This window comes from Solea solea, chromosome 4, assembly GCF_958295425.1.
Source record: "Solea solea chromosome 4, fSolSol10.1, whole genome shotgun sequence".
NCBI classification, from domain to species: Eukaryota; Metazoa; Chordata; class Actinopteri; order Pleuronectiformes; family Soleidae; genus Solea; species Solea solea.
The window spans coordinates 22,823,826-22,848,523 of NC_081137.1; the positions used below are offsets into that span (position 1 = coordinate 22,823,826).

General features: G+C 41.2%; 3 protein-coding genes across 4 annotated transcripts in view; 2 read left to right on the forward strand and 1 right to left on the reverse strand.

Annotated features, from left to right (window-relative positions):
* Nucleotides 1–15,870, reverse strand: part of stk32a (serine/threonine kinase 32A) — a 48,814-nt gene extending 32,944 nt beyond the window's left edge. Inside the window, exons 1-5 of one of the 2 annotated variants that reach the window (XM_058628093.1) lie at nucleotides 15,856–15,870; nucleotides 13,422–13,663; nucleotides 11,409–11,757; nucleotides 5,916–5,971; nucleotides 4,536–4,687 (exon numbers count right to left, since the gene is read on the reverse strand). In XM_058628093.1, coding sequence (XP_058484076.1) covers nucleotides 4,536–4,687; nucleotides 5,916–5,971; nucleotides 11,409–11,460 — 260 coding nt within the window. In that variant the 5' untranslated portion in view covers nucleotides 11,461–11,757; nucleotides 13,422–13,663; nucleotides 15,856–15,870. Of the gene's footprint in view, nucleotides 1–4,535; nucleotides 4,688–5,915; nucleotides 5,972–11,408; nucleotides 11,758–13,421; nucleotides 13,664–15,219; nucleotides 15,358–15,855 lie in introns of those variants that run through there. The other variant, XM_058628092.1, reaches the window with a different exon arrangement.
* Nucleotides 15,611–18,770, forward strand: zmp:0000001268 (CYTL1 domain-containing protein). The gene is made up of 5 exons (XM_058628095.1): nucleotides 15,611–15,800; nucleotides 17,326–17,433; nucleotides 17,600–17,644; nucleotides 17,874–18,020; nucleotides 18,633–18,770. Exons 1-5 carry the CDS (start codon nucleotides 15,774–15,776, stop codon nucleotides 18,675–18,677), a joined length of 372 nt encoding a protein of 123 aa, XP_058484078.1. The 5' UTR covers nucleotides 15,611–15,773; the 3' UTR covers nucleotides 18,678–18,770.
* A 1,316-nt stretch (nucleotides 18,771–20,086) lies between these two features.
* Nucleotides 20,087–24,698, forward strand: part of stk10 (serine/threonine kinase 10) — a 30,503-nt gene continuing 25,891 nt past the window's right edge. Inside the window, exon 1 of the mRNA XM_058627693.1 lies at nucleotides 20,087–20,641. Within this exon, the coding sequence (XP_058483676.1) occupies nucleotides 20,480–20,641 (162 nt within the window). The 5' untranslated portion in view covers nucleotides 20,087–20,479. The remainder of the gene's footprint in view (nucleotides 20,642–24,698) is intronic.

Sequence of the window (24,698 nt, forward strand, 5' to 3'; positions counted from 1 at the left end):
AACATTTTGTTTTCTTCGGTGAGACAGATATCGTCATGTATCGTGGACTATGTATCATAAAGGTACCTTGGGATTCCCACCCCGTAATGTACACATTTTTTTACTGTTCCAGCACTTAATTATCCACCTAAATGCACATAAACAATCCTTATGACAAAGCTGCAAATCAACATCACTGTGGGACTGACTGACCTGTAACTACTGCTTTGCCATTCATAACCTGGAGTGTAAATTGTTCCATGACAATAAAAAATAGTCTCCTCTCTCTCTCTGACATTGTACTTGAATATGAATAAAGTCTCCTCTGGCCTCCTCCTGCTACTGCTGTCAGAATGAATTAGAAATGGAGCTCATTAATTCACTTTTCATCACAAATACAGGCCCTGGGTCACAAAAGTTGCCCAATTAACTTTTTTTTAAATAATGACTGTGTGTGTGTGACTTATGTCACTTTATGGAGCCTGTTTCGCACGGACGCTGAACCTTTTGGCATTTCTGGTTTTCGGCTGCAAACAGAACACACGCCTAACGAGTAACGACTTTTAAAAGAAAGTCCGATATGAAAAATAGCGGCAGGCGTCACTTCAGACTTTAGTCGGCGTGACTTCAGGCAAAATCATGTGATGAGCGCAGCAAAGTGAACCGAACATAAACAATATCTTGAAGCATCCATTACGGCAGCAGCTGTTGCTTAATGCAGAGAGTGTAAATAAATAAATAAATAAATAAAAACCTTTACATTTAGTTGAAATGGTGCAGACGTCACATTAGCATTACGAGCATCAAGCACCAGTGTTCTCTTCAGCTTGCTTTTCTTTTTTTCTGTCCCACTCCAGTCTCTCTCTCACACACACACACACACATTTTGTTTTGTTGTTTTTGTTTTCTTTTTGATGCCTGTCTCTGCTCCAACACACACACACACACACACACACAGACATGCATTACAATTATGACCTCTCTGTGGCCTTCAGGCAGTCAGTCTGATGGGAGAGCACCCTGCACGGAGCTTTTAGAGGCAGAGTCACCGCAGGCTGATTCAGTAAATGCAGGTCTCCTGAAACCTTAATGGCAGGGTGTCCTTTCAAAAAGACTCTTCCAACGGCAACACACACACACACACAAATAGGGAAATAAGCTGCTGTATTTTTCATTTTGCAAAAGATTAATTTTTCCGGGATAAGAGGCAGATTAAGCAGATTATGACCTATAATATGGAGCCAAAATAAAAAAAAAAAAATCTCATTCTTCTTTTTCATTACAATAAGAGCGGAAACAAACATGTTTGACGTTATTAAATAAAAGTCATAAATAATTGCAATATTGGCAATATCCCGAAATGTAACTCCCTTTTCAGAAATATGAAACTCGGGCTCGGCATCAATCGACTGTGAATGCATCGCTGTAATAAAATGGCTAATCGAGATTTGCTGTTCAGCCCTTGATTAGAACACACACACACACACACACTGAGCCAACAGCTCCGTCAGTGACACGCTGGTTTGATGCCAGCCCTCCACATGACTGACAGTCTTATTTTTCATGCCCAGCATGGACGCACAAGCACAAGCAAACAGGCACAAATTAGCCAAATCTTTCCGCATTCATCCTCAGCCACAACACTTTATCAGCGTATTTTACTTTATTTGATATCTTACGACCACCATTGATGTAATTATCCAATCATCCCATTCCTTTGCAGGCCTAATGTTCTTTGAGGATATTTAGGATGCTGTAAAATCAGTAAAAATAATCTTTCTTACGGACATTTTGGTGTCTGAAATTAAGCTCAACTTAGCTCTTTACACACATGCAAAATGTAGCTTTACCTCAGCAGCCTGTAGTGCCTGTGTAATACTGCATTCCTGGTGTAATTGACATTAAAGTGTGCTCCGAGGCAGGGCTGGACTGGGACCAAAAAATGGATATATGCACACATGGTGTTGTTTCAAAAATGATCACGACTCACTCGCTATATTCTTTTACTCCTTAAAATGTAGTTCAAATGTTGAAAAATGTCGATCCGTGTTGAACAAACCTGGAAATCATGATGTTCTTAAACATCTTTTCAGTTTTAATTTTTTTTTTGTCAAGCGGAGCAAAGAAACCAGAAAATATTCACATTTAAGAAGCCGGAAAAATCAGATAGCATTTATTAATTGTTGCTGTCAAAACAGTTGATGATTAATTTAGTCATCGATTACCAATCGCTTGATCGGGATAATCACTGCAGGCCTACAAAGCAATGTTTTCACTAATTATTACACAATGATAATAATAACTGTAAGCCGTAATACCTATGACTTTATGGCAAACTGAAATAACACTGTAAGTTGGACTCGTAGCATTATTCGAAAACAAGAAAATCAACTAATGGGCCGCGTTTCATGCCTCAAATACCGCCACGGTCGATAAAAATGATTTATAATATACTTTTTTTGATTAAATTATGACAAGTCCATGCCTGCTCCGAGGGGAACAGAACATTGCCTTCTTCATATCGTCAACGTTTGACAAACATTGCACATGAATGCGGCAGCGACACTAAAATGATAAAGTAACTTCAGTGAAGAGTGTTTCCTTCGGGCAAGTAAAGCTTTTACCTCACAACCTTTTGTTAATGCACTTTGACTCTTTTCTTTTGACAGTTAAAACATCCCTGTTTTTTCTTTTTCTTCTTTTCACATGCAACAGCGAACGGTTACATCATACATACATCATTCAAATATAGCTGCATTGAGAGGTTTAGACGTGGAGAAACTTGAACTGTCATACAGGAAACGTCACAGGTCGACGGTTGACATTAAGCGTCTGAAAGAACTCAGAGTGATCTTTGGTGATGTAACCTCTGTAGAGAAATAACGTTGGTTTTGAAAAGCTCTCACGGCCTGAAGCTCTCTCCCCCGTTAAGTGAATATCTGTCTATTGCTCGCTCGTGTGCTACTTGTGTTCCTTTCACACTTGGTTTTTGCCTTCTTTGGGGCTCGGGGGGGGCAAGCAGGATATTCCAAAGCTGCTGCTACTATGGTTAAAAACAAAACCAAGTGTCTGCTCTCTATTTTTCGATTGCGTCGTGGGAGAGGTACTTCCTCGGTGCCATAAATCTAAGCCTTCATTCTCTCCAGAGATTTCATCCCCGGTGGCAAACACAGAGCTGCAGAGTGAAACCCAGCCTAACAATCAATCTACATGTACATGGTGTCATCATCCTATTTCGTTTATTTCATCATGTGCGTAAGTTAAAAGAATAAGAGTAATACATGATAGTATAAACATAGTTTTGAAACGTTTTCTCCCCTGCTCTGAGGAAACTCCATCGACAAAATCAAACCCACAGCACAATTTACAAATCACAAGGCAGCAAGACTGAGAGCTCGCCTCCCGTCTCCAGGCCGCGGCGCAGTGACAGGATCTGTGACCCTTGGTGCGAGCGGCGGCTCTCCTTACACGGTGGGGCTTTGTGCAGTGCAGGCACATTGGGGCTGCCCAACCAGTGTCGGCACATCAATACAGTGGCCGTATCACACGCCGTATCAGCACCAGCGTTATACACCAAGTCAAAAAAAGAGGCAATCACTTATTGGTCGGAAAAAGCTCAGCTCAGTGCTGTAGACTGCAGGAAAAAAACAACCTCTCCCCGTCTCTGACCTTGACTGCTTTCCTCAGGACAATCAGAGACAGCAAGACGGAGAGAGAGCGAGGGAAAGTGGGGACCACGCTGACTAAAGCACATCTCCAGAGGAAATCACCCCAACCAGGAGGCTTTCTGCTGCCAAAGGCATAAACTTCCAACCTTTTTCTGTCCAATGCAGCGTGCAATACTGGCATTTTCACGTCTGATGAGTCCGTATGCTGCACTCTATTCATTCATTCATTCCCACCACGGGTTTCTCTACCCTTTTGTTTCTGGCAGTGCTTTCAGAAATATGGAGAATTTAGATTGAGAGAAAGCGGAGGATGATGGTGAGGAGAGGAAGTTAAAAATCTGTGAATCATAACGCAGAAATAACACATTTCTTTTCAAATCTGCTGCCATGAATATGCCTGTTACTCTCCGAGCAGGCATCTCCACCTCCCTGACACAAAAAACGAGGGATTATCCCTCTTAGAAACGCTACATGGTGGGATTTCTTATTACAAATTAATGATGCCTTTCACATGGGGAAAAATTAACAAGCCTTATTATTATCAGGCCTCTAAAAAGTTGTGGTTGATGGGGCTTTTTAAATTACGATGAACGATGAGTCACCTTCGTTCAGCTCCAGCTCGGACAGTGATGAGGGAACGCCGACGTTCTCCGACCCTCAAAATGTTTCGAGACCAAAAATGTGAAGCCGCCAAGAGACGAGCGCCGTGTCCGTGAGTGTTGCGCTTGGATCAGTGAGCAAACTACGTTTTGCTTTTAGCGACTTCACAGGGTGTGAGATGACGTGAATGGAGACCTGTGAGTGCTCGTCGTCGTTGGTCTTTGCCTTTTTCCGTGTGCTCAAATCAAGACTGCGTGCGTCTGTGTGTGTGTGTGTGCGATCGCTTACCAGAAGTTGACCAGAAACGGATGCTCGAGGTTCTGCATGATCTGCATCTCCTTCAGGACGTTCCTCACTTCGTTCCTCTCCACGCACTTCAGCTTGTTCATGTACTTCATGGCGTACATCGTCTTGGTGTCTTTCTTCTGCACAATGCAGACCTGAAACGAGGGTGAACTCTCTTCATCGTTGTCTCTTATGCTCTTATTGGCTGCAGTTAATATAATTCTGATGTTCTGTGTCACGAAACCTCAGGATTAGAGCTGAAACAATTCATCGATTCATCGATTATTAATCGATTACTAAATGAATCGACAACTATTTTAATAATCGATTAATTGGTTTGAAGCTTTTTTCATGATTAAAACAAGATTTCCGATTGTTTCAGCTTCTTAAATGTGATTATTTCCTTCATTACTTTGCTCTGGATAACAAATAAATCGTTAAAAATTAATCATTTTGGTTCGTGGCCAAAACAAGACATTTGAGAACATCCAGGTTTGACGAACACCGATCAAGATTTTTTAAGATCTTCTGACATTTTATGGACCAAATGATTAATCGAGAAAATAATCAACGGATTAATCGATTATGAAAATGATCGTTAGTCGCAGCTCTATTCAGGATTCATCTTTAATCTACGGGATCACATATTAAATCCCCTCCTTGGACGTTTAACTTTTCACACCAGTGTCTTTTGCCTTTCTTCGAGATTGGGAAACCATCATTTGAGCGTTCATTAGATTAACCTACCATGGCTACTGTGTGTCTACATCTGACTCTGCATGATTACCCCCTGTCCGTATTGTCTTCATGCAGCAGTGTACTGTAATAACCCACGCTCATTGTAGCCTGTGCTACGAGCGTCAATAAGCCAGCGATCGCTGCTATCTAAGAGAGTGATCTGTGGGCCAGCTGGCACAGTTAATCAGCCAAACCCTGATCACATCACTCCTCCTCCCATTGAGCAGCTTGCCATCGACTGTGATTAGACTGCTTATCTGGTGCCGCACAGCGAGTGTGTGTGCGTGCTGTATGTGCTTACACGTACTGATCTGAATAACTCGGTAGCTGAAGAGTGACAGGGAGCACGACCTTTATCACCCCCCGTTTGTTTGCCGCAAAGCTGCCTATCGTTGGGCGACCAGCGAATTAAACCCTAAAGGCTTTCGTCGGCTGTGGGATTATATGTCGTGTGGCGATTACATTGGCATGTTATTACATATCGTATGCTAAAATAGTTAGCAAATAGTTAGTAAAGGAGTGCTAATATGACTACTTTAAGTAAACATATCACAGTTATTAATCTTAAACACAATAAAACATTTAAAACAACTGTAAATTCTGCTTAACATTAGCGCTTAGTGTGAATTGAAAACATGGAATTACCTTTCCAAAGCTTCCTTTTCCGATCGCCCTCAAGATCTGGAAGTGGTCAAAGTTGACTGTGGAAAGGAGAATGATATTATTTAGGGATTGGGATTATTTCAATTCTGTTCTATCCAATTCAATTGTATTTGTATAGCGCCTAATCATAACAAACATTCTCTCAAGGGTACTGTACATAGACAACATCAGGGAGAGCAGAGTAACCCCAACAGTTCACACAATGATGAGCAAACACTAGAGGCATCAGTGGAGAGAAAAAAAGGAAGAAGAAGAAGAAGGAGAAGAAATCTCTGACAGAACCAGACTCAAAGATGTGCAGCCATCTGCCAAGACAGGTTGGGGTGAAAGGAAAGATGGGGGACAGAGGAGAGGTCCAGACAGAAGAAAGACACCAGGAGCACATACACAACAATTGTATTAAGTTATAAGTTTGTACAGGACAGTGTCAGTGATGACGTGTTTATACAACTACAATATCATTTATATAAGCAGCAGCAGCAGCAGCAGAGATTGTTGATAAAAATGATCCTGATAACAACTTTTAATTATAGCATAATAATAATGGGGATGATATGTACGATAACAGTAATAAAAGCAGCCTCGAATCTTTATCATCACTATTGACACAATACAAAATATGTCTTGTTACTACAAAACCTGTAGTGGATTCTTGTCAGACTAAACATTCAAAACAAGTTATGAATTTCAAAGGATGATTTCCCGTCCTTTGTCCTTTTGTAGCAAAAGAAAAAGTAAGCGCATCAATAGAAAATTGTGAATAGTGTTATAGACGTCAGTATAAATGCAGCAGGTTTGCCTTGAGCCCTTCTCAACAATGTGACAGTTGAGCTGAAGCAGATTGAGGTCTCCCGGGGCAACCACAGATCACTGACTTTATAAACCAGAGACGTGAAGTACGCCTCGGCACAAAGCACATACTTTTACGAGTGGTGCATGTTTTTCTTGCTGGATTTCTTGCTGGATTTCTCAGAGCTTGGTTTTGTCCACACACTTACTTTTTTCTAAAACACACACACACACACACACACACACACACACTTTGCTTGATATTAACCAGAGAGTTTTAGACATGATTTTAGTTTGATTTGTTGATTTAAAGCTTGACAAAGAGGGGACCTGAAAAACTGTCCCCTGTTCAACATGGAGTCCCCTCTGTGAGTGTGTAACGACGCCGAAGTCCCCTGTTCTACTGGTTCACGAGTACACACACACACACAGAGAAGCCCCTACTCTTCCATCTATCAGCAACATTTATCGCTAAATGGAACTGGATGGCGTTGTTTGTTTCTCGCTGCCATGACAACCAGGGATGGAACAGCTGGTGACCCCTGCTCTCTGCTTTCATACAGCATTCGGTGTTTTGTAAAACACACACATAGTGTACATAATGCTGACGTGAAGCATAACCTATACCTCCCTCTCTCTCTCTCTCACTCACACACACACACACACACACACACACACGTGCACGCTCCACCTGCAATCACCAGATGTATTGGATGTGACAGCTAATGTTATGCTCTGTTAGTCACGTATCACTGGCACTTCCTGCGCTCACACTATCTGTATTGGAGAGTTTACACAAAGTGTACGTTGATAGTAGGTAATACACACACACACACACACACACAGAGAGAGAGACACACTTGAGATAAACATGGTCATTTTCTTGCTCAGCTACTTGAAGATTTAGCCCTGATGGGTTTTTGGTGAGACACAGCTGTGGTCGTGGATGATAAGACAGAGACAGAGAGAGAGGGGGGGGGAGAATAGCAACAGGGATGAAGAGTCGGAGAAGGAAAGATATTTTATCAACAGAATTAAGAGCGGTTTAATGTCCCACTTAAAATGATGGACACACCAGTAACAGAGCGTGTAATGATCACATTCTGCACGAGTGGAATTGACACATTGACACAGGCTTTCTGGAAATCCTCTCACTTAAGAGACTCGTCAGCGGGTCGATTTAAATTTGACTGACACACTTTGATTGATATGATTTTGTGTTAGCGACGATGTGTCTGCGCCTCCCTCTCTCTCCCTCTTTTAATTTGAAAATACCTCTTTTCCGCCTTACACCACTCATAGACGACAGCGTGGACAGCACTGGTGCTTCTATTTTTGCAGTTATGCATTTCAGGGTTTACGTGTCCCCAAAGAAGTCCGCAGAATACACATTTAACACAACTTGTACTTTGACGTTAGGATGGCAACCTGGACCTTTTAAAGATGAGTCTTTTTTATGCCTCAAGCATACTGTTAGTCCACCAGTCCCTGCTGGAGATCGTCTAAATCAGGTCACCTATACTGTCTATGTAGGGCACTTTAGTGACTTAAGAAGATTGTGTGTTTGGAGACTTGTTTCATTTATGATCTGATGAGAATTCCAAGCGGTAGGAATATACAGTATGTGTAGGTTGAGTTGAAGTGCTTTTGTAATCATATTCATGTAGAAACATGACACTCAAAATCTACTTGTCCTTTAATGGGATTTCACGGGATAAAAACCAGGTATATACTGCATATATTATCATTAATCACTAGCATTAGTATGTATCGAGATCATAAATGAAGTGATTTCACTGATGTAGTCACAGTCTTGTTTGCTGTCTTCCCTCCTCTCAACACAAACGCCTGTAAATCACTTAAAGCAGGACACCACAGCGCTCGCTCTGTTGCTCTGACAACTGCAACATAACCCACGGGACACATGTGTCACCGTGCAATGTGAATAAAGTATGATCTCCAATTAGTGAGGGGGTAGGTGGGGGCGGTCCATTGTCTCCCCAGTTACGCAGCACATAAGAGTTTTACACACATCAGAAAATCCACTCATCAAATCACCTCTGATTCATTCGTCACTGCCAGAAATAACATTTTGGAAATGAAGGAACTTAAATTAGAAATGTCCTTCCAGAATTTGTTGGCTGCTTCAGTTAATCTCTGTGCCAGTTTGTCCTTTAACAAACATCCCAGATATTGTAGAGAGATACAGACGTTTTGGCAGATTATAGGGCAGGAAATTAATAAGATTCTGTCTACTAATAGTAATAATAACCCTTTATACCTGCTACTCGGTATATCTGACATGTCCATCACTGACAAATTTAGAAGAAAACTTTTTCAGACACTTGCTTTCTGTGCTAGAAAGAGCATTCTTTTGAATTGGATCACAGATAAAGTTCCGTCTAAGACTCAGTGGCAAAGGGTTGTATTTGAATATGTTGTGTTGGACTTTTTGACATGTAAACTTCACAGTAATGATGATGCTTTTCGTAAAACATGGGAACCCTTTTTGTCGCATTTTGGTTTGAATATTTCCACTATTCTCACAAGAGGGTTTGTATCATAGCTCTGAATGCTCTACCTCAAAAGGGACACTTTTATTTCTGTATTCCTTTTATTTTACCTATTTGTTTTGAATGTTTTCTCCTTTGTATAAGATGTGACCCCTGAATCTTCTGCCTGTATGAATTTGAACTTGGATTTGAATATGTAAGTGAGCCAAATGTTTGTTTGTTTGACTGTTTTGTTTAGTGTTCTTGTCTTACTAATAAAAACTAATAAACATATATAAAAAAAAACAAAAAAAAAACATCCCAGATGATGACAGAATGGGACTGGATGTAATTTTTGTTGCACCAGTATGTGATGTGATGTTTCTCTTTTAATCTAACCACTTTAGAGCTGCAACTAATGATTATTTTCATAATCGATTAATCTGTCGATTATTTTCTTGATTAATCGATTCATCGTTTGGTCAGTAAACCTTAAAAGATTTTGATCGGTGTTTGTCAAACCGGGAAATGATGATGTTCTCAAATGTCTTGTTTTGTCCACAAACCAAAATGATTCACTTTTAATGTTAATGTGTAATTTCTATGTTATCCAGAGCAAAGAAATGAAGAAAATATTCACATTTAAGAAGCTTAAACAATCATGAAAAAATCTTCAAACCGATGAATCGATTATCAAAATAGTTGTCGTCGTTTCAGCTCGAAACCATTTATTATTATTATTATTATTATTATTGCTGTTGAATTCCAGTATAACCTTGCAGTGACCTTGCAGTGAAACTTCAATTTGCATGTTTATGGCATGACGCATGATCAACATAGAGCGACTGCTGAGCCTCGATCGTGAGATTAAATATTGAGATTCTCAGCAAGGCAGCATCAACAATGAATAAATAACAAATTATTTTATTATTTTCACATCCAGTTCTTGTTCTTTTAAGAGCATCAATCGAGAAAATGAATCATCCGTCCAATATAGTTCCCCTGTTTTAGTATTTTCTTCCTTCTCTAACTCCTAACCCCTCCCTCCCATGTACATTCATGTGATCATGTGCATATAAGGAAAATAATTGATATGTTACAATGTCAAACAATAACAACAAAGTCAAGGAACACCCATTTGGTTACTCTCTGACGTGGTTTTCATCAGCGAGGGAATTGCTTTTTTTCCAGTGTCCTTTGTGTGTGTGTGTGTGGGGGGGGGGGTTATTTATATACTGTATGTATTTTTTTAAGTGTCTCAGTGTCCCTTGGATGAAATTGTGCACGTGAAGGTGCACCGTTCCATTAACTCCGAGCTCACAGATGCTCTGTTTTTGAGTGACATTTCCAGAACAGCACACACACACACACACTGGATGACTAAGCTGCAAGGTTAACCATGAATAATGACTTTCCCTTTGGAAGCGGTTGCCTCTGGGTTTGGTTTTGTCACACTGTAATGTATTGAGATGTGTAATATCACAAGAAACACGCAGCTGAAACACATATTTTTATGACATGTTCCAGTTTGTAACTATAGGAGAAAAAGATGCACCGAAATATTGTGGGAATAAAAGCGAGGAAAGCCTCTTCTGACTAAATCACTGACTCATGTAACGCTGACTTATTTTAAGTCCTCGGGGCACAGGCCGCAGTGGAATTAATTTCAGAGACTGACTCAGATCAATAGTCAGATTGTACTATCAACTCCGGTCACAAAGAAATGCAGCAGGGGGGATTCAAACGGAGACCTCTGCCTGCCAGAGAAATAATAGAAGAACTCCCGTCGATGTTGACCACGATGCAAATCAGTCACTCACAGTAATATCTTGGCAATATTTATACATTTTCAATAAGCATAAATTGGAATTGGAGTGGAGCGCCAAAGTCAAAATGATATGGTCGTACCTGAGTGTGGAGTTACTTCCTCCATCTCTGAGGAAGACGAGTGGCACCTAATCAGCATTGCATCAGTCCAACCATTTACTGTAAGTGCACTTAATCTTTTCAGCTAATAAGAACGGGTTGATTAATGAGCCAAAAGGTGGAGACACCCTGGGATTAAAGCAATGGTGTTAAGTCCTGCACTCAACTCTGTGTCCTTCTCGGTGTGAGTCCCAGAAATAGAACATAGAAAAAAAACAAAACAAAAAAAAAAGTCTTAATAAGAGTAAGTGGATGTTATAGCACTCACCTTCATCTGTGTCATCAGAGACCGGAGTCTTGCTGGATTGTCCAAGCCCCATGGCTGCTCCTCTTACAGTGTCTCTCCTGTTCTGCTCACTTTGCTCAACTCAGCATTGAACTACAATCCCTCGGAGATGCACTCATAGCCTGGTCACCGCTTGTCCCCCACACACACACTGACAGCCCCCACGTGCTGGACCACTCAGCTCTGCCCGTCTGTCTGTCTTGTCTTGTCTGTCTTGTCCGTCTTGTCTGTCTTGTTTTCAGATGAATGCAGGGAGACAGGTGTCTCTTCCCAGCCTGGAGGGTGCTTGATGTGTTCGTGGCTGTGGCCCTCTGTTGACTGAGAGTCTAACCTGTAAGTGTGGAGGCAGGACAACAGTGCACGGGGAGGGGAAGGAGAGAACAAAGAGGCGAGGAGAGGAGAGGAGAGGAGGGAGGGAGAGAGAAAAAAAGAAAAAGTACTACACATCAACATGGATTTTTGTCCAGATGGTTCAGCTGTGAGTAGCAGAAGAGCAGCAACATATATTTATTTTAAGGTCGACCTGATCAGAGAACAAAGGAGAAAATGAGAACAGAGGAGAAAATGACTTTCTCAAACTACTTTTTACATAATTCGCTTCTTCCCTTCCTCTGTCCTCTATCAATTATTGAATCCCTGTGCTTTAATCAGAGCTGCAGGAGCACCCTATCTACTGTCTGTGTCTGTGTCTGTGTGTGTATGTCTCTTTAGGACCTTGTCTGGCATGAACACGGACCTGGTCAGAACCAGTAGTCCTCATTTCTGAGGAACTGGTTAAGTTTAGGGCTAAGGTTTGAATTGTGGTTAAGGTTAGGGTTGGGCATTAACTATGGTTGGGATAAAGCTTTGTTGAGACTGGACCAGTAAAATAATTGCATAATAACCGATAAACAACAATTTTTCCCTTTGTTTTACATTTATTGAAGTATCTTTTTTTACAAAACGTGACATTTATTGACCAAAACAAGTGCAATTTCTGAAATATTATGCCTAAATTGATCTATAAAGGCATAGACATTTAGTAACACGTATCTGGAAAATATAATATTTCACATTATAATTAGATTCTAATTCATAACAAATTAATTCATTGGACCCTCTTGTGGGCCGGTTCTGGCCCTCGGGCCGTGTGTTTGACACCCATGGTTTAGGCAGTCAAAATTAATGGAAGTCAGTGCAGAGTCAGAGTCCTTAAAAGGATAGCTATGCAAAACAGTGTGTGTGTGTGTGTGTACCTGGTATTCCTTATGTTGTGGGGACCTCCCATTATAGGGAAAAAGTCCCCAGAATGTAAATTACTACTATGAAGACATGTTTTAAAGTTAGGCTGCGGTTAAGGTCAGGGTTAGGATTAGGATTAGGATTAGAGCAGTAGCAATTATGGTTAAGGTTAGAGAGTCTCCACAAATCAATGTCCTCTGAAGTCATGGAAAGCAGTTTGTGTGTGTGTGTGATCAATGGCATGATCTGCTTTTTCCATTATGAACTCCAGATTGGAGGTGTTTGATTTACAGTTTGCTGGAATTGTGTATACTGCAATCCTTCCACTATGTGAGATTACATGAGTTATTCCACTCTAGTGGACATAAACAAGAACAGTGGAGGAGGGGGGTTTACTGCAAGAGATGAGGCATCACAAATAAGTTTATTATAAGTTATTCAATATGAATACTGTCATTATCTATCCCAGATAGAGGAGTGAACAAAGTCAGGAGATCCACTGTGGGCTAAAGAGACAAAGTTCACCCCCCACATCATGCACGTCATCCCATAACATCTAATTCTTCCTTTCTCTTAGAATGAATGACATAAGATTGTCATTTTCTGAACAGAGTGTGGGAAGCTGCATTGCTGAGCTGTCCGCAGAGAACACTGTGCCCGCAGGCAGAGACCTTTATCTGATCAAAATGGGTATAGAAGCATGCCCTGAATAGAAAGTACCCTCTGCATCCCCCCTGCATCACGCAGGGGCAGCTGCGCTGCTGGGTACCTTACCTCTGGACACAGCCGCTGAGTTGAGCATGGGAGCATTTCCAGCGCCGTGTGCTGCGGACGACGTGTGGACGAGCGACAGCGGTGGAGGAGCAACAGTGCAGCAGCTCAAAGCCTCACTTTTGGTCCGGCGTCCGGGCTGCGACGCACCCGGGACACCTGCTTCGGGGCGGGGGGGAAATGGGACCACGCAGCGGGACGTGACTCTCGCGCTGCGTCGACAATGAAGGAGACGGTAGTTGTTCCTGGAGGATGAGAAGACAGAGAACAGCGGTGGTGGGGGGGAAGAAAAGAGGGCTCTGATGGGCGACTGAGCTCCACATCGCCGCCTCGCTAACTGGCATCAGCCGTGCGTCTGATGGGAGGCACGTTCAGCTGTGGCTGCGCTGGAGAGGATGCTCTGCTGTTACCCACATGCATCACACCCTAAAATATAACATTTTAATATAATATATGTGCTATAAACACAACTTAACAACTCCATGAAAGTCACTTAATCGCCTGTAGAAAAGTTGCCTAATAATAAACAATTATCAATGTGTTTGCATTTGATATTAAAAATCACTGCCTGCTATACTGTGATAACTACTGTGGTGTGTGTGTGTGTGTGTGTGTGTGAGAGAGAGAGTGCTGTGTTTATGTGAAGCAATTCCATACTACATGTTTATGTGAGTGAAAAGTACTCTGTAAATCAAGTTTAATTGATTTATGGATTGATTGGCACTGTGTGTGCTTTCCCTGTTTGCCACATCAGAGGTCAAGGTGAGCTGTGGCACAGCGCCCCCCTGAGGTGTTATTGGTTTTGACAGATTGTGAGAGCAGAGAGTGCTAGTTTATTTCACATGGAGGCCCCTGGGCGACGTATGGTCTTACACTCAGGTTGTTGACGAGCTGCTGCACAATAGCTTTCAGAGTTACACTGAAGTAGTGATGATACAGGGGCAAATGATGAACACTCTCTGATGCTTCATTGTGGGTCTTCTTACCTTCTGCTTCCTTGTGTAATATTCTTACTGAATGAATGTACAAAATCCATGCAAATGCAACTAAAAAGTCCAAACAGATAGATAGATAGATAGATAGATGAATAGATGTGTTTTGTTGTCATCAAAATTAAAGCTTGCTAGCTAAAATGATGGCTTGCTAGCTAGCTCGATAGATAGATACTGAATTATTTAGATAGATAGATAGATAGATAGATAGATAGATAGATACTGTCTTCGTTTGGTAGATAGATTTGTTTTGTTGTCATTAAAAATTATAGCTTGCTTGCTAAAATGATGACTTGCTAGCTAGCTCGATAGATAGATAGATACTGAATTCTTTAGATAGATAGATAGATAGATAGATACTGTCTTCATTTGATGGATAGATTTGTTTTGTTGTCATTGAAAATTATAGCTTGCTAGCTAAAATTATAGATTGCTAGCTAAAATTATGACTTGCTAGCTAACTAGATAGCTCGCTAGATAGATATATAGATACTGAATTCTTTAGATAGATATATACTGAATTCTTTAGATAGATAGATAGATAGATAGATAGATAGATAGATAGATAGATAGATAGATACTGTCTTCGCTTGATAGATAAATTTGTTTTGTTGTCATTAAAAATTATAGCTTGCTTGCTTAAATGATGCAAGTCATCATTTTAGCTAGCTAGCTCGCTCGCTAGCTAGATCGCTCGCTAGCTAGATAGATAGATAGATACTGTCTTCTTTTGATAGATAGATAGATAGATAGATAGATACTTAGATACTGTCTTCTTTTGATAGATAGATAGATAGATAGATATATACTTAATTGATCCAGAGGGAAATTCAAACATCCAGTAGCAGTTTACAGCAGCAGTGTCGGTTAGTCAGAAAGTACAACAAACAAACAAACGAGGCCTTATAGCCTAAACATAAACTAAATAAGAAACTAACATATGCTACATAAATATAGTAAAGTTAAAAAGCAAGTAGCGATCAAAGAAGCAGTAAAAAATACAATAGAATAATAGAATGCAAAGAGATTACTACCCACAACATGGGTTATAAAGTGCAGTTAAATTATGCAAAAAAAAAAGGGGGATAAATGAATTTAGATTTTACGCTAAAAGTAGTGAGTTCCCACTTTCACCACTACTTTGATTTACGTATATTGACAGATCTCTGAGCTGAGACCATTAGTGTGCTCAGAGTGACACCTATGATCTTTAGACTGAATTTATCTGACACGTGGCTCCGAGCAGCGAGAGATGGTCTGTAAACAAAGCTGCAGACAGCGAGGCTCACAGCAGGGAGCAGAGGAGCACATTGTTTGACAGGAGGTCAACGAACGAGGTGTCTCCCAGGCCCAGAAACGAGAGATGGTATGGAAGAGACTGTTAAAACAGGTAAAACATCTCATCAGACCAAAGAAAAAAGAAAGGGGAAAGCGATGATCATGACCTGATTCGGGGGCTGTGGAGTGAGCAGGCTGTCCTGTGTCTCTAGTTGGAGTGGTGAAGAAGAGATGAAGCCCTGCGGAAAGAAACTGTCCACAATGTGTAAATATAGAACTAAAGGAGCAGAGGGAGGAGCAGTGGCAGGGAGTCTTTAACCTGAATGTAATAGTGAAATGTAATGTAATCAAATAGTAATTAAACATAGTTAACCATACATTATTTTGATAATGTAGAACTTACTGCAGTAGTTAGTAACCCAAATTGCTGCCTTTGGATTTAATTCCTTTACATTAGTCACTGTAAAATACATCCATCCATTACAGAGACAGTCCGGTCACCTGTGTCCCATGTTAATTTCAAGAGGCCAAGGTCAAGAGGAGAATAGTGAAGTGGTGGCCACTTTGGGGACCGGCGATATGCTTATGATGCACGGTGCACATTTTCTTCCTCTACATACCTCTCCATCATGCCGAGACACACTCAGTGTGGGCCATCCATCTTCATACAGGGGGAGGAGGAGGAGGAGAACACACCTCCATCCCTGTGATGTAACCACCATCACTCAAAAGCAGCGCAGTCCCCAGAGGAACGTTTTGGCAGCATTAAGAAGTGTGTTGCTCAGATTGTGTCGGCGCTGTCCCGGTTTTGTTAGTGAAGTTATGCTATGTTGTGGTTTTGGCATGCATTTGGCATTAGATTGTGACATGAGGTAAGGTAAGGTAAATAGTGGAATTACCACCATCTAGTGGAAGAGAAAGATTATAACACGACAGCAGCCACTCACCACAACGGTGTCATTTACAGTAAATCAGACTTTTGTGATCTTAATTTTAGCAATCAAACACCATAATGCAGAAATTAATAATTATATTCATAATATTGGCTGTGAGTTGTTCAGCACACAGGTTTCAAAGACGTTCTATCCCTAAATCCAGTGAGCTACAAATAACATATGGTATGAAAACAAATATGTACATGCATGTCTAAAAGTAAAACAGTAAAAACCCCTGTTTTAACTTTGAGATAAAACAAAAGATTCAAATAAAACAGTAAAATACAACACAGCGTGGAATAAAATAGGGAAAACAATGTATCAAGATGAGAATTTTATTGATGCTTAGGAGAAATTCACAGCAGTGAATTAAATGTAAATGCATCAGTCCAATAGTGCACTTACATAATTAGGAAATATAGAATTTCTGAAACAATGCATCTTATTCAGGTAAAATATTTAAGTCTTTTAAGAACAATGTTGCATGTTTTTAGAGACACAGCAGCAGCAGTCATTCTTCTGTAAAAACACAATTGTTCTGGAGTAAACAGAGGGGTGTGTTAAAATTGATCCCCATGCATACGTGGCTGTATCGGTGACACAAACAAAACAAAGGGCTCCCTCTCCTCACTGCAGTTGTTAGTAGAGCGTTACAGTATGGCGAACTTTAACCACTTTCTGCTTGTTGCGTCTCTGTTGCAGCTGGCGCTGAGCTACCCTTTCATCCCACCGACGTGCTACACCAAGGTGCTGAACATGGCACAGGAAGCCACCCAGTGGGCGGCACATCTGAAGTGGAACCCTCAGACTGTGAGTCGAGATTTCAGGTCTTTGGTTTAATTGAATTTGTCTATTGTTGTTGTTGTTTAAAATGAAAGCAGAGTGTGTGTATGTTAGTTGTTTTTAGTAATATGAGAGATACTGTATGAATACATTAGTATTCAATATTATAATTCATGTTATTGTCTTGATTCAGAGTTCCTGCATGGCACACATGCCACATCTCTACATTGATGTCCATGTGAGTATTATTGTATGTCTCTACAATGACAATTTTTTTTGGTATAATTGATAGAGTTTTTTGAAGATAAGTCATGAGTTCACCCCTCAGTCAAAATAAAATGTGTGTAGCCAGTTGTTGTTTGACTAACTACAACATTTTCAAGTCTAACTTTGGAGGTATTTGTTTTTTTCGAACCTCAGCTTCTTTAAATCATGCACAAGGACACTAATTGCTACTCTCCCGTCAGAACGGCTGTGTGATGTACAAAATAAGGACCTACATCTCCCTGGTGGAAGACCTGCGACAGCGACGCTGCGCCTACACCAGGGACATGTGGAGGCTCGGCTCCACTCTGAGGCAGCTCTTCATCTTCATGTCGGAGAAATGCCACGGGGTAAGACGAGACGAGACGAGACAAAGTGTCCAAATAACAATAAATAAATAGCACAGTCGGATTTAAAAGAGGTATTGCTTTGTGCTGTGGTGAATTCATTTTTTGGAGAAGGATCAATGCACACAAACTATATACCAATATCAACAATCAATTAGGGTAATATAGATATAGATACATCAAATATACTCATTATCCATTGGTGAACTTTACTCTAAATCCCCCATAAATAAACATGCAGCGATGTCAGTGGAAACAAACTCTTAAAACACAAAGAAAAACTATTTAACGGGTCACTCTGTGAGACATTTCACAGGATTACACCGGGTTTATGAGGCAGATAATAAAATGTTCACAGTATGCCAAGACATCTCAACAGAGAGTTAAATGTTAGTTAATTTTCACCGCAGTAATTACAAAAAAAAACTTCAGCAGGGAAAGGCAAGGATCTAATTAAGGCCAGTTATCTGCTGAGGTTTTTTTTTGTTTCAGTCTAGAAAAGCTGTGCATTTAATTAGAGAGGACATGGGGTTGAGCTGCTTTCTGTACAGTAATAGGGCAACAAATGTGGAGTTATTTAACCAAAATATGTTACCTTTCTTCTTTTTTGTGTAGGAGTTGGCGTTCACGAGCTTTGACTGTGCTGCACTTGAGCATTAACATGCATGCAAACCTGAAAATGACATTATCAGGATTGTGATACAGTCTGGAATCATTTGGAGACATTTCATATAATAAAGTAAATCAAAAATGGCTTTTGTCATTGTTTCTTTGACATTTACACATTATTATTTCCTAATATATATATATATATACATAAATAGCTCTTTTACTTACTAAAAAACTCATTTGGGTCCCCTTTTTCCACAGGAGAAAAAAGTGTTCTCACTTTTTTAATTGGACAGTGTAATCATAGAAATGTGCAACGCAAACATATACATGAAAATAAAAGTACAACAAGTCATTACTGAGATGGAATCACAGTAGAAACCTCTGTGGGCTTGTGTGGACATGTACTGACTTCCCTCTTTGCTTTAGCGTAATTGAACTGCAGGGATTTAGAGAACACGTGATTACGTTGCAAAGAAAATGCAAAGTGGTCGGTTGTCTATTCAATTTGGACAACTGAATTAAACAGTAGAATTAATTACAATGTCAGGCACAACTTTGTTGCACAATAAAACAGACCACAGGTTGGGCCTCTGAAGGATCATAGGCCTTAGGGATTTTCTTCTGAGTTGCCAGTTGATTTTTTTTCTCATCCTTTTAGTTAAAATAAGAGAAGAAAAAAAAAAGATGTATCACAGGGGTGTCAAACAAATGGCCCGCGGGCCAGAACCAGCCCACCCACTACTATATTTTTCAGATTTTGCAGATCCACTGTGATCTGTATGTTGTAATGCACATGTGTAAGTGGTAAACTTAGGCATACAATTGTTGAAATAGCACTTATTTTTCCTCCCATAAAAATCAGGTTGTTTATTAGATTAGTTTTGGCCCACCGGTTTTGTATGTTGTGGCCCCTGAACTAAAATGAGTGTTTGGGGTCCCATAATACAAAGCTTGAAGAGTTTAATGAGCCAAATGTGCCACTAGAGGGCGCAATAGCGCCACGTGTATGCCTGCAGGTAACGAGTCAACAGCCAAACTGTCAATGTTGAATGAAAAGATATGATGGGATGAAATAGATTTGAGTTATATTTGCATTTAAAAAAAAAACAAATACAAAAACGCATTAAAAAAGACAGCATTCGACATAATAGTGATGCAGCAGGATTGTAATATAACAGTAAATATTAATTATTTTTTATTTTAATCTATTATATGATAAATCCACTGGGTTCCACAGTAACGAGAAACATCTTAGGTAACGTCCACGTCCACGTTTGTGTCTCAGCTGGAGAGAGAGAGCGAGAGAGAGACACGCCCATCACAAGCTGCACAACCCGGATATAAAGTCCTCCTCACGAGAGGGTGAATGACGACGGTTTGTCCTTTCAGAGAGTGAAAAACTACATTTCCATGACGGCAGTGGGGAGGAGGAGGACGCGGGGACTGCCGTGTAACAAGGTGGGGCTTGTTCGAGCACTTCGAAAGCAACAAGTTGTCCAGAGCAGCAGAGAGAGAGAGAGAGAGCGCGAGCCGTGGAGCACAGGCTGGTGGCAGGTGGTCACTCAGCGTTCATTAGCACTGAATGGGACATGTTTTAATTTCACTCACTCACTCACTCATGGTGGAGTGAAAGGGAAGCAGAAGAATAACAACTGTTTCTTTTTCGTTTTTATTTAGCGTGAGTTATTCCACGCACGCGGCAAGTGAAGAATTAACTTAGCTGATATAGAGTTTTATTTACATTTTTTTTTAAATCGTCGGTGCGTGGAGACACGAGGTTTCTGTTATTAATTTTATATATTCATTTTCATTTTTTTTTTTTTTTAAAGTTGAATGTTGTTGCATTGCGAATGATGGCACTCGCCAGGTTCAGCAAAATCCTCCGTCTGCCTACACTCGAGATCAAGAAGAAAGTGAAGCAGTACGAGCACGTCCGTCGGGACGTGAACCCTAACGACATATGGGAAATAGTTGGAGAGCTGGGCGACGGCGCCTTTGGAAAAGTCTACAAGGTGAGTGATTATACGTGTTACCTGTTACCTGTGCTTGTTTGACTCATGTTATCTGTCATTTAAAGGCTTCCGAACCATCTCCCCCATCAGTGTTTGTGTTTATCAAAGAGGAAATCTCATTAAGGTCCATTTTTAGATGCTATTGTTTATCTTTGACATGTTTTATTTACTAATTACCAAGGGTGCGAACTACTTCCTGTCACTGGGGGTGATTCACTCTCTCAGCATTGACGACAGATGTGACTAACATCTTAACTATGTCCTCTGACAACATAAACTCAGGTAGTATAGTCACCATACCAAAAAGAAATCAATAGTCACTTATGTTAATTTTCCATTTCCTTATACAGCTTTTATTCCCTGTCCTCACTTTTAAACCAGGGGTCTCAAACGCAAATGACCTGGGGGGCCACTGCACTTCTAGTCTGGTCTGTCAAAAGTGAAAAGTCAAACTATTTTGGGGAAAAGCTAGTAAACTATAAAAAAAAACTACTAAAATGAGTGACGATATGTAACAGAATTTCAAAATAAAAGTGTTTGTTTTGATGTGGAACAATGTATAGCTCTTGATGCCGTATTTATGATGCAAGATCATACAGAAATAACTTGGGAGTTAGGGCGGGCCAAATGAAATCCATCGGAGGGCCATATGTGGTCCACGGGCCGCAAGTTTGAGACCCTTTTTAAATAAAGAGCGTGTTGCTGGAGTGCATGTAAAATACTGCCTCACTTCTCTAATGAACTTCCTCCAACATCTGCAGTCGGGGTGTTGGGGAACAACATCTTGCCTGCACCAGGTCTCACACCCTCCCTCCTCCTCCTCCTCCCTCGTCCCTCCTCTTCTTCACTTATGGCTGCAGACTCGCTGTGAATCGAGGCAGAGCCACAGGGACAGTGAAAGCACACTTCATTATTCACTGGTCGATTCCCTCTTCCCAAACTTTAGCAGCAGCAGCAGCAGCAGCAGCAGCACATTTGGCTCAGAAGTGTTATTTAATGTGGTCATGCTCGCTGGTCAGTTCCCTCTTGTGAAGCGTGGCACAAGCTCTCAGTGTCTGTGCTGCTCGGTGGAGCACAGTGCAGGTCTTTGACATATCGGGTGGGGGGGCCTTAGTGGAAGAAGTGATGCCTTCGCTTGGAGGTTTGCATTGAACAGAAAATGCAGTCTTGTTTTAGGGAGGACTCCACCTTGTTTGGGCATTTTGCTTCTTCCTCTGCAGGTTTTAACTCGAAAATGACAGAAAAATGTGACTACAGAGATCTTATCCTTGTGTTTAATGTAAGCTGTTAAGTCCTTGCTTTTCATGTTGCTGCACATCTGAACGAAACATTGCACAAGTTTCTTTTTTGTGCAACTTTTAGGCAGAGCACATCCTCCTGTGTGGTGTACAGACAAGTCACATGTCCCCACTTGGTTTCACTTTTCTCCTGCACACAAAAGTCGATGCTTTTTTCCACGCTTTCTGTTTCCTTTAAGTGAGCTGGAGGAGGAGGACAGCTCCACACCTGCAGCTGTCAGGTGGCGGGCAGGGAGAGGCAGAGTGGGTGCCGATGATGGGCCAAGAGAGGAAATCGTGGGACTGCATCATGGGAGCAATGTCCTCTCTCTCGCAGCTCTCAAAACTCAGACTAATCATTTCATCTGTGGGAGGGAGGGAGGGAGGGAGGGAGGGACAGACAGGCCTTGAGTGGGGAATTGTGCGCGTTTTCCATCGTTTTGAGTCTTTTGACAGAGCGGGCGTGAAGAGAGGAGACTCGGTAGAAATCGGCTGCCTATGCGGGCCCCAAGGGCCACAGCGATTAGTACTAGTGCTGGATGTGTGACGGGGATCAGAAGAAGAGCTGTAGCGCTCGTGTTCACGACCTCTTATGTTAGTTGAAGGTACAGAATATGAGTGTGTGTCACATTCACCCTCCCTCTAAAGGTTAATGCCACCGCTGAGAGCATAAGCACCGGCTCTGTTGCGTAAGAAGAGTGCTAAGGGCAAATCGAACTGTTTACTGTGTGTTTATATCGCAGGAACTCTGTAGAAGAAAGATCTCCATGGACAAATAACGCCGTATTCTCTTGTCGTTTCTTGTGTGTTGTAGGTGTAACTGTGATTTTATGTTTATTTATTAGGCTCATGTGCAAAAAAAGGTTAAGAACTGCTGGTCTTCTGTATGGAAAGTTTGTGTTTTCCAACTTTGAGAAGAAATATACGACTTTTTTTTAACACAGTATAGTTCAAATATTCTAGTTCAAATGCCGGATGGTCGTTTAAAAAAAACAAAGATTGCAGAGTATTAAGTTGTGAATGTGGCTGCACACAGACGAGCTGTTGTTTACATCTCATGTTTTCAGTGTCGTCAAGTTACAGTGCTGTGTCAAGTGTAATGGTGAGGAACACAGGAGACAGAAACACAACACAGCAATCATTTTATCACTGAATTGTCTGTAGTTTTTGCACAAGACATGTCGTGTGCAAACATTTCAACTTTACTAGAGCTTGCTGGCGTCATCGTCTCCAACAGTACGTTGTACTTGATGGTTAAATCAGGGTTTTATTAATGTGCTATAGGTTTCGTAGTGGTGGATTTAGTTTGATTGAACCACATTTGTCGCATTTGTTTGTGGCGTAGCTTGAATTGCTGCAGTATGGTGTACCCACACACACTCACACATAAAAAGCACTGTGTCGCGACAGTGATTAACTCATGGGGTTGAGCTGCTTTCTGCACACGGTCGAGTACCAATACCGTCCTCATTCTCTGAATAAGTCCTCGCAGTCGTCATAACAGACATGCCTCACTTCTCGTCTATCCAGTGTGTCAGGGTGGTAGTTTAGTTTGGGAGTATGTGAAGGTGCACGGCTTCAAGTGAAGCATGCGACAGAAGTTGTATGGTTCCTGTCACTAATTAATGAGCCACATGCCGCTGAGCACATTGCCCTGCTGCTGCTGCTGCTGCCGGTGGTGAAATGTTTCCATAGACACGTGCAGGCTGCAGGTTCATGCTTTGTCCAATTCCCAAGCCAATTGTGGGAGGACAGTGTGTCTTATCTGTCAGTTCTGTAAAGTTAAGGACACTCTCTTAACTTTAACTGTGATGGCAGAGGACATGTGTGAATTTTCCTGAAAGTGTTTCAAGTACAATTTCACATGAAAATAGTAAGCGGTGTGTTTATGGCACCGTATGTTTTCTTCTTTTTCTTTTCTCATGATTTTAGGTTGGATATAAGAGGTCTGGCTTAGTTTTTAGTCAATGCCAGAAACAGGTGTTATTGTGCAGTTTAGAAAGGGGGGGCCATTTATGACCAGTATTTATTTATTTATTTTTTTTAAAGATGCACGCACATAAGGTTGAAATAATGGGATTTTTAATAGGCCAGATGTTGTTGGAGGCCGTAATAGGTTTATGGCACAAAATCGGAGTAAAGTTGTCTCTGTTGTATTTTAGTTTTATAGTCACTCACAGTGACAGATGGTGCAACGAGTAAAAGGGCTTATGTGAGAAATACTCACGAGTAAGTGGGTGTCATAAGTAAAAAGGGGGGGTTGCAACATCCTCTTTGTGACGGGAAGCCTCAAGGTTGGTGTGAAATGCTGGTGTGTGTCGAGGGGATTTCTAGTGAGGCCGTCATCATGTGGGGAGCTCTTATCTGAAGGGGCAGCTGGATGTAGGGTGACTGATAAGAGCCCCCATTGGGTGGGTGCGGCCTCAGTGCGTCAGAAGTTCCGTCCCCCCCATGTGAGGATTTTGTTACTGATGAAGAGCATATGACATTTCACAGTTTTATGGACTTTTCTTGATGTACTGGGGTTCACTTACAGAGAACCATAAGCTGGCCTTAACACATGTTCACCAAACATCAGAAATAATCTGCATTCAGGAAGTGTGTCTCATTTGTCATGAGTAAAATAATACACAGTACAAGGCCCTGCATGAAGTGTAGGCGAGTTACTGTTCCTACAAGGCTCTTTGTGCCGTTTCCTGCCTCAGTGACCTGCTTTTGTTTTGGTGACTTGTATTTACCCCAAGGTTTCACTGCGCTGATCAAAACTTTCACATCCTGCT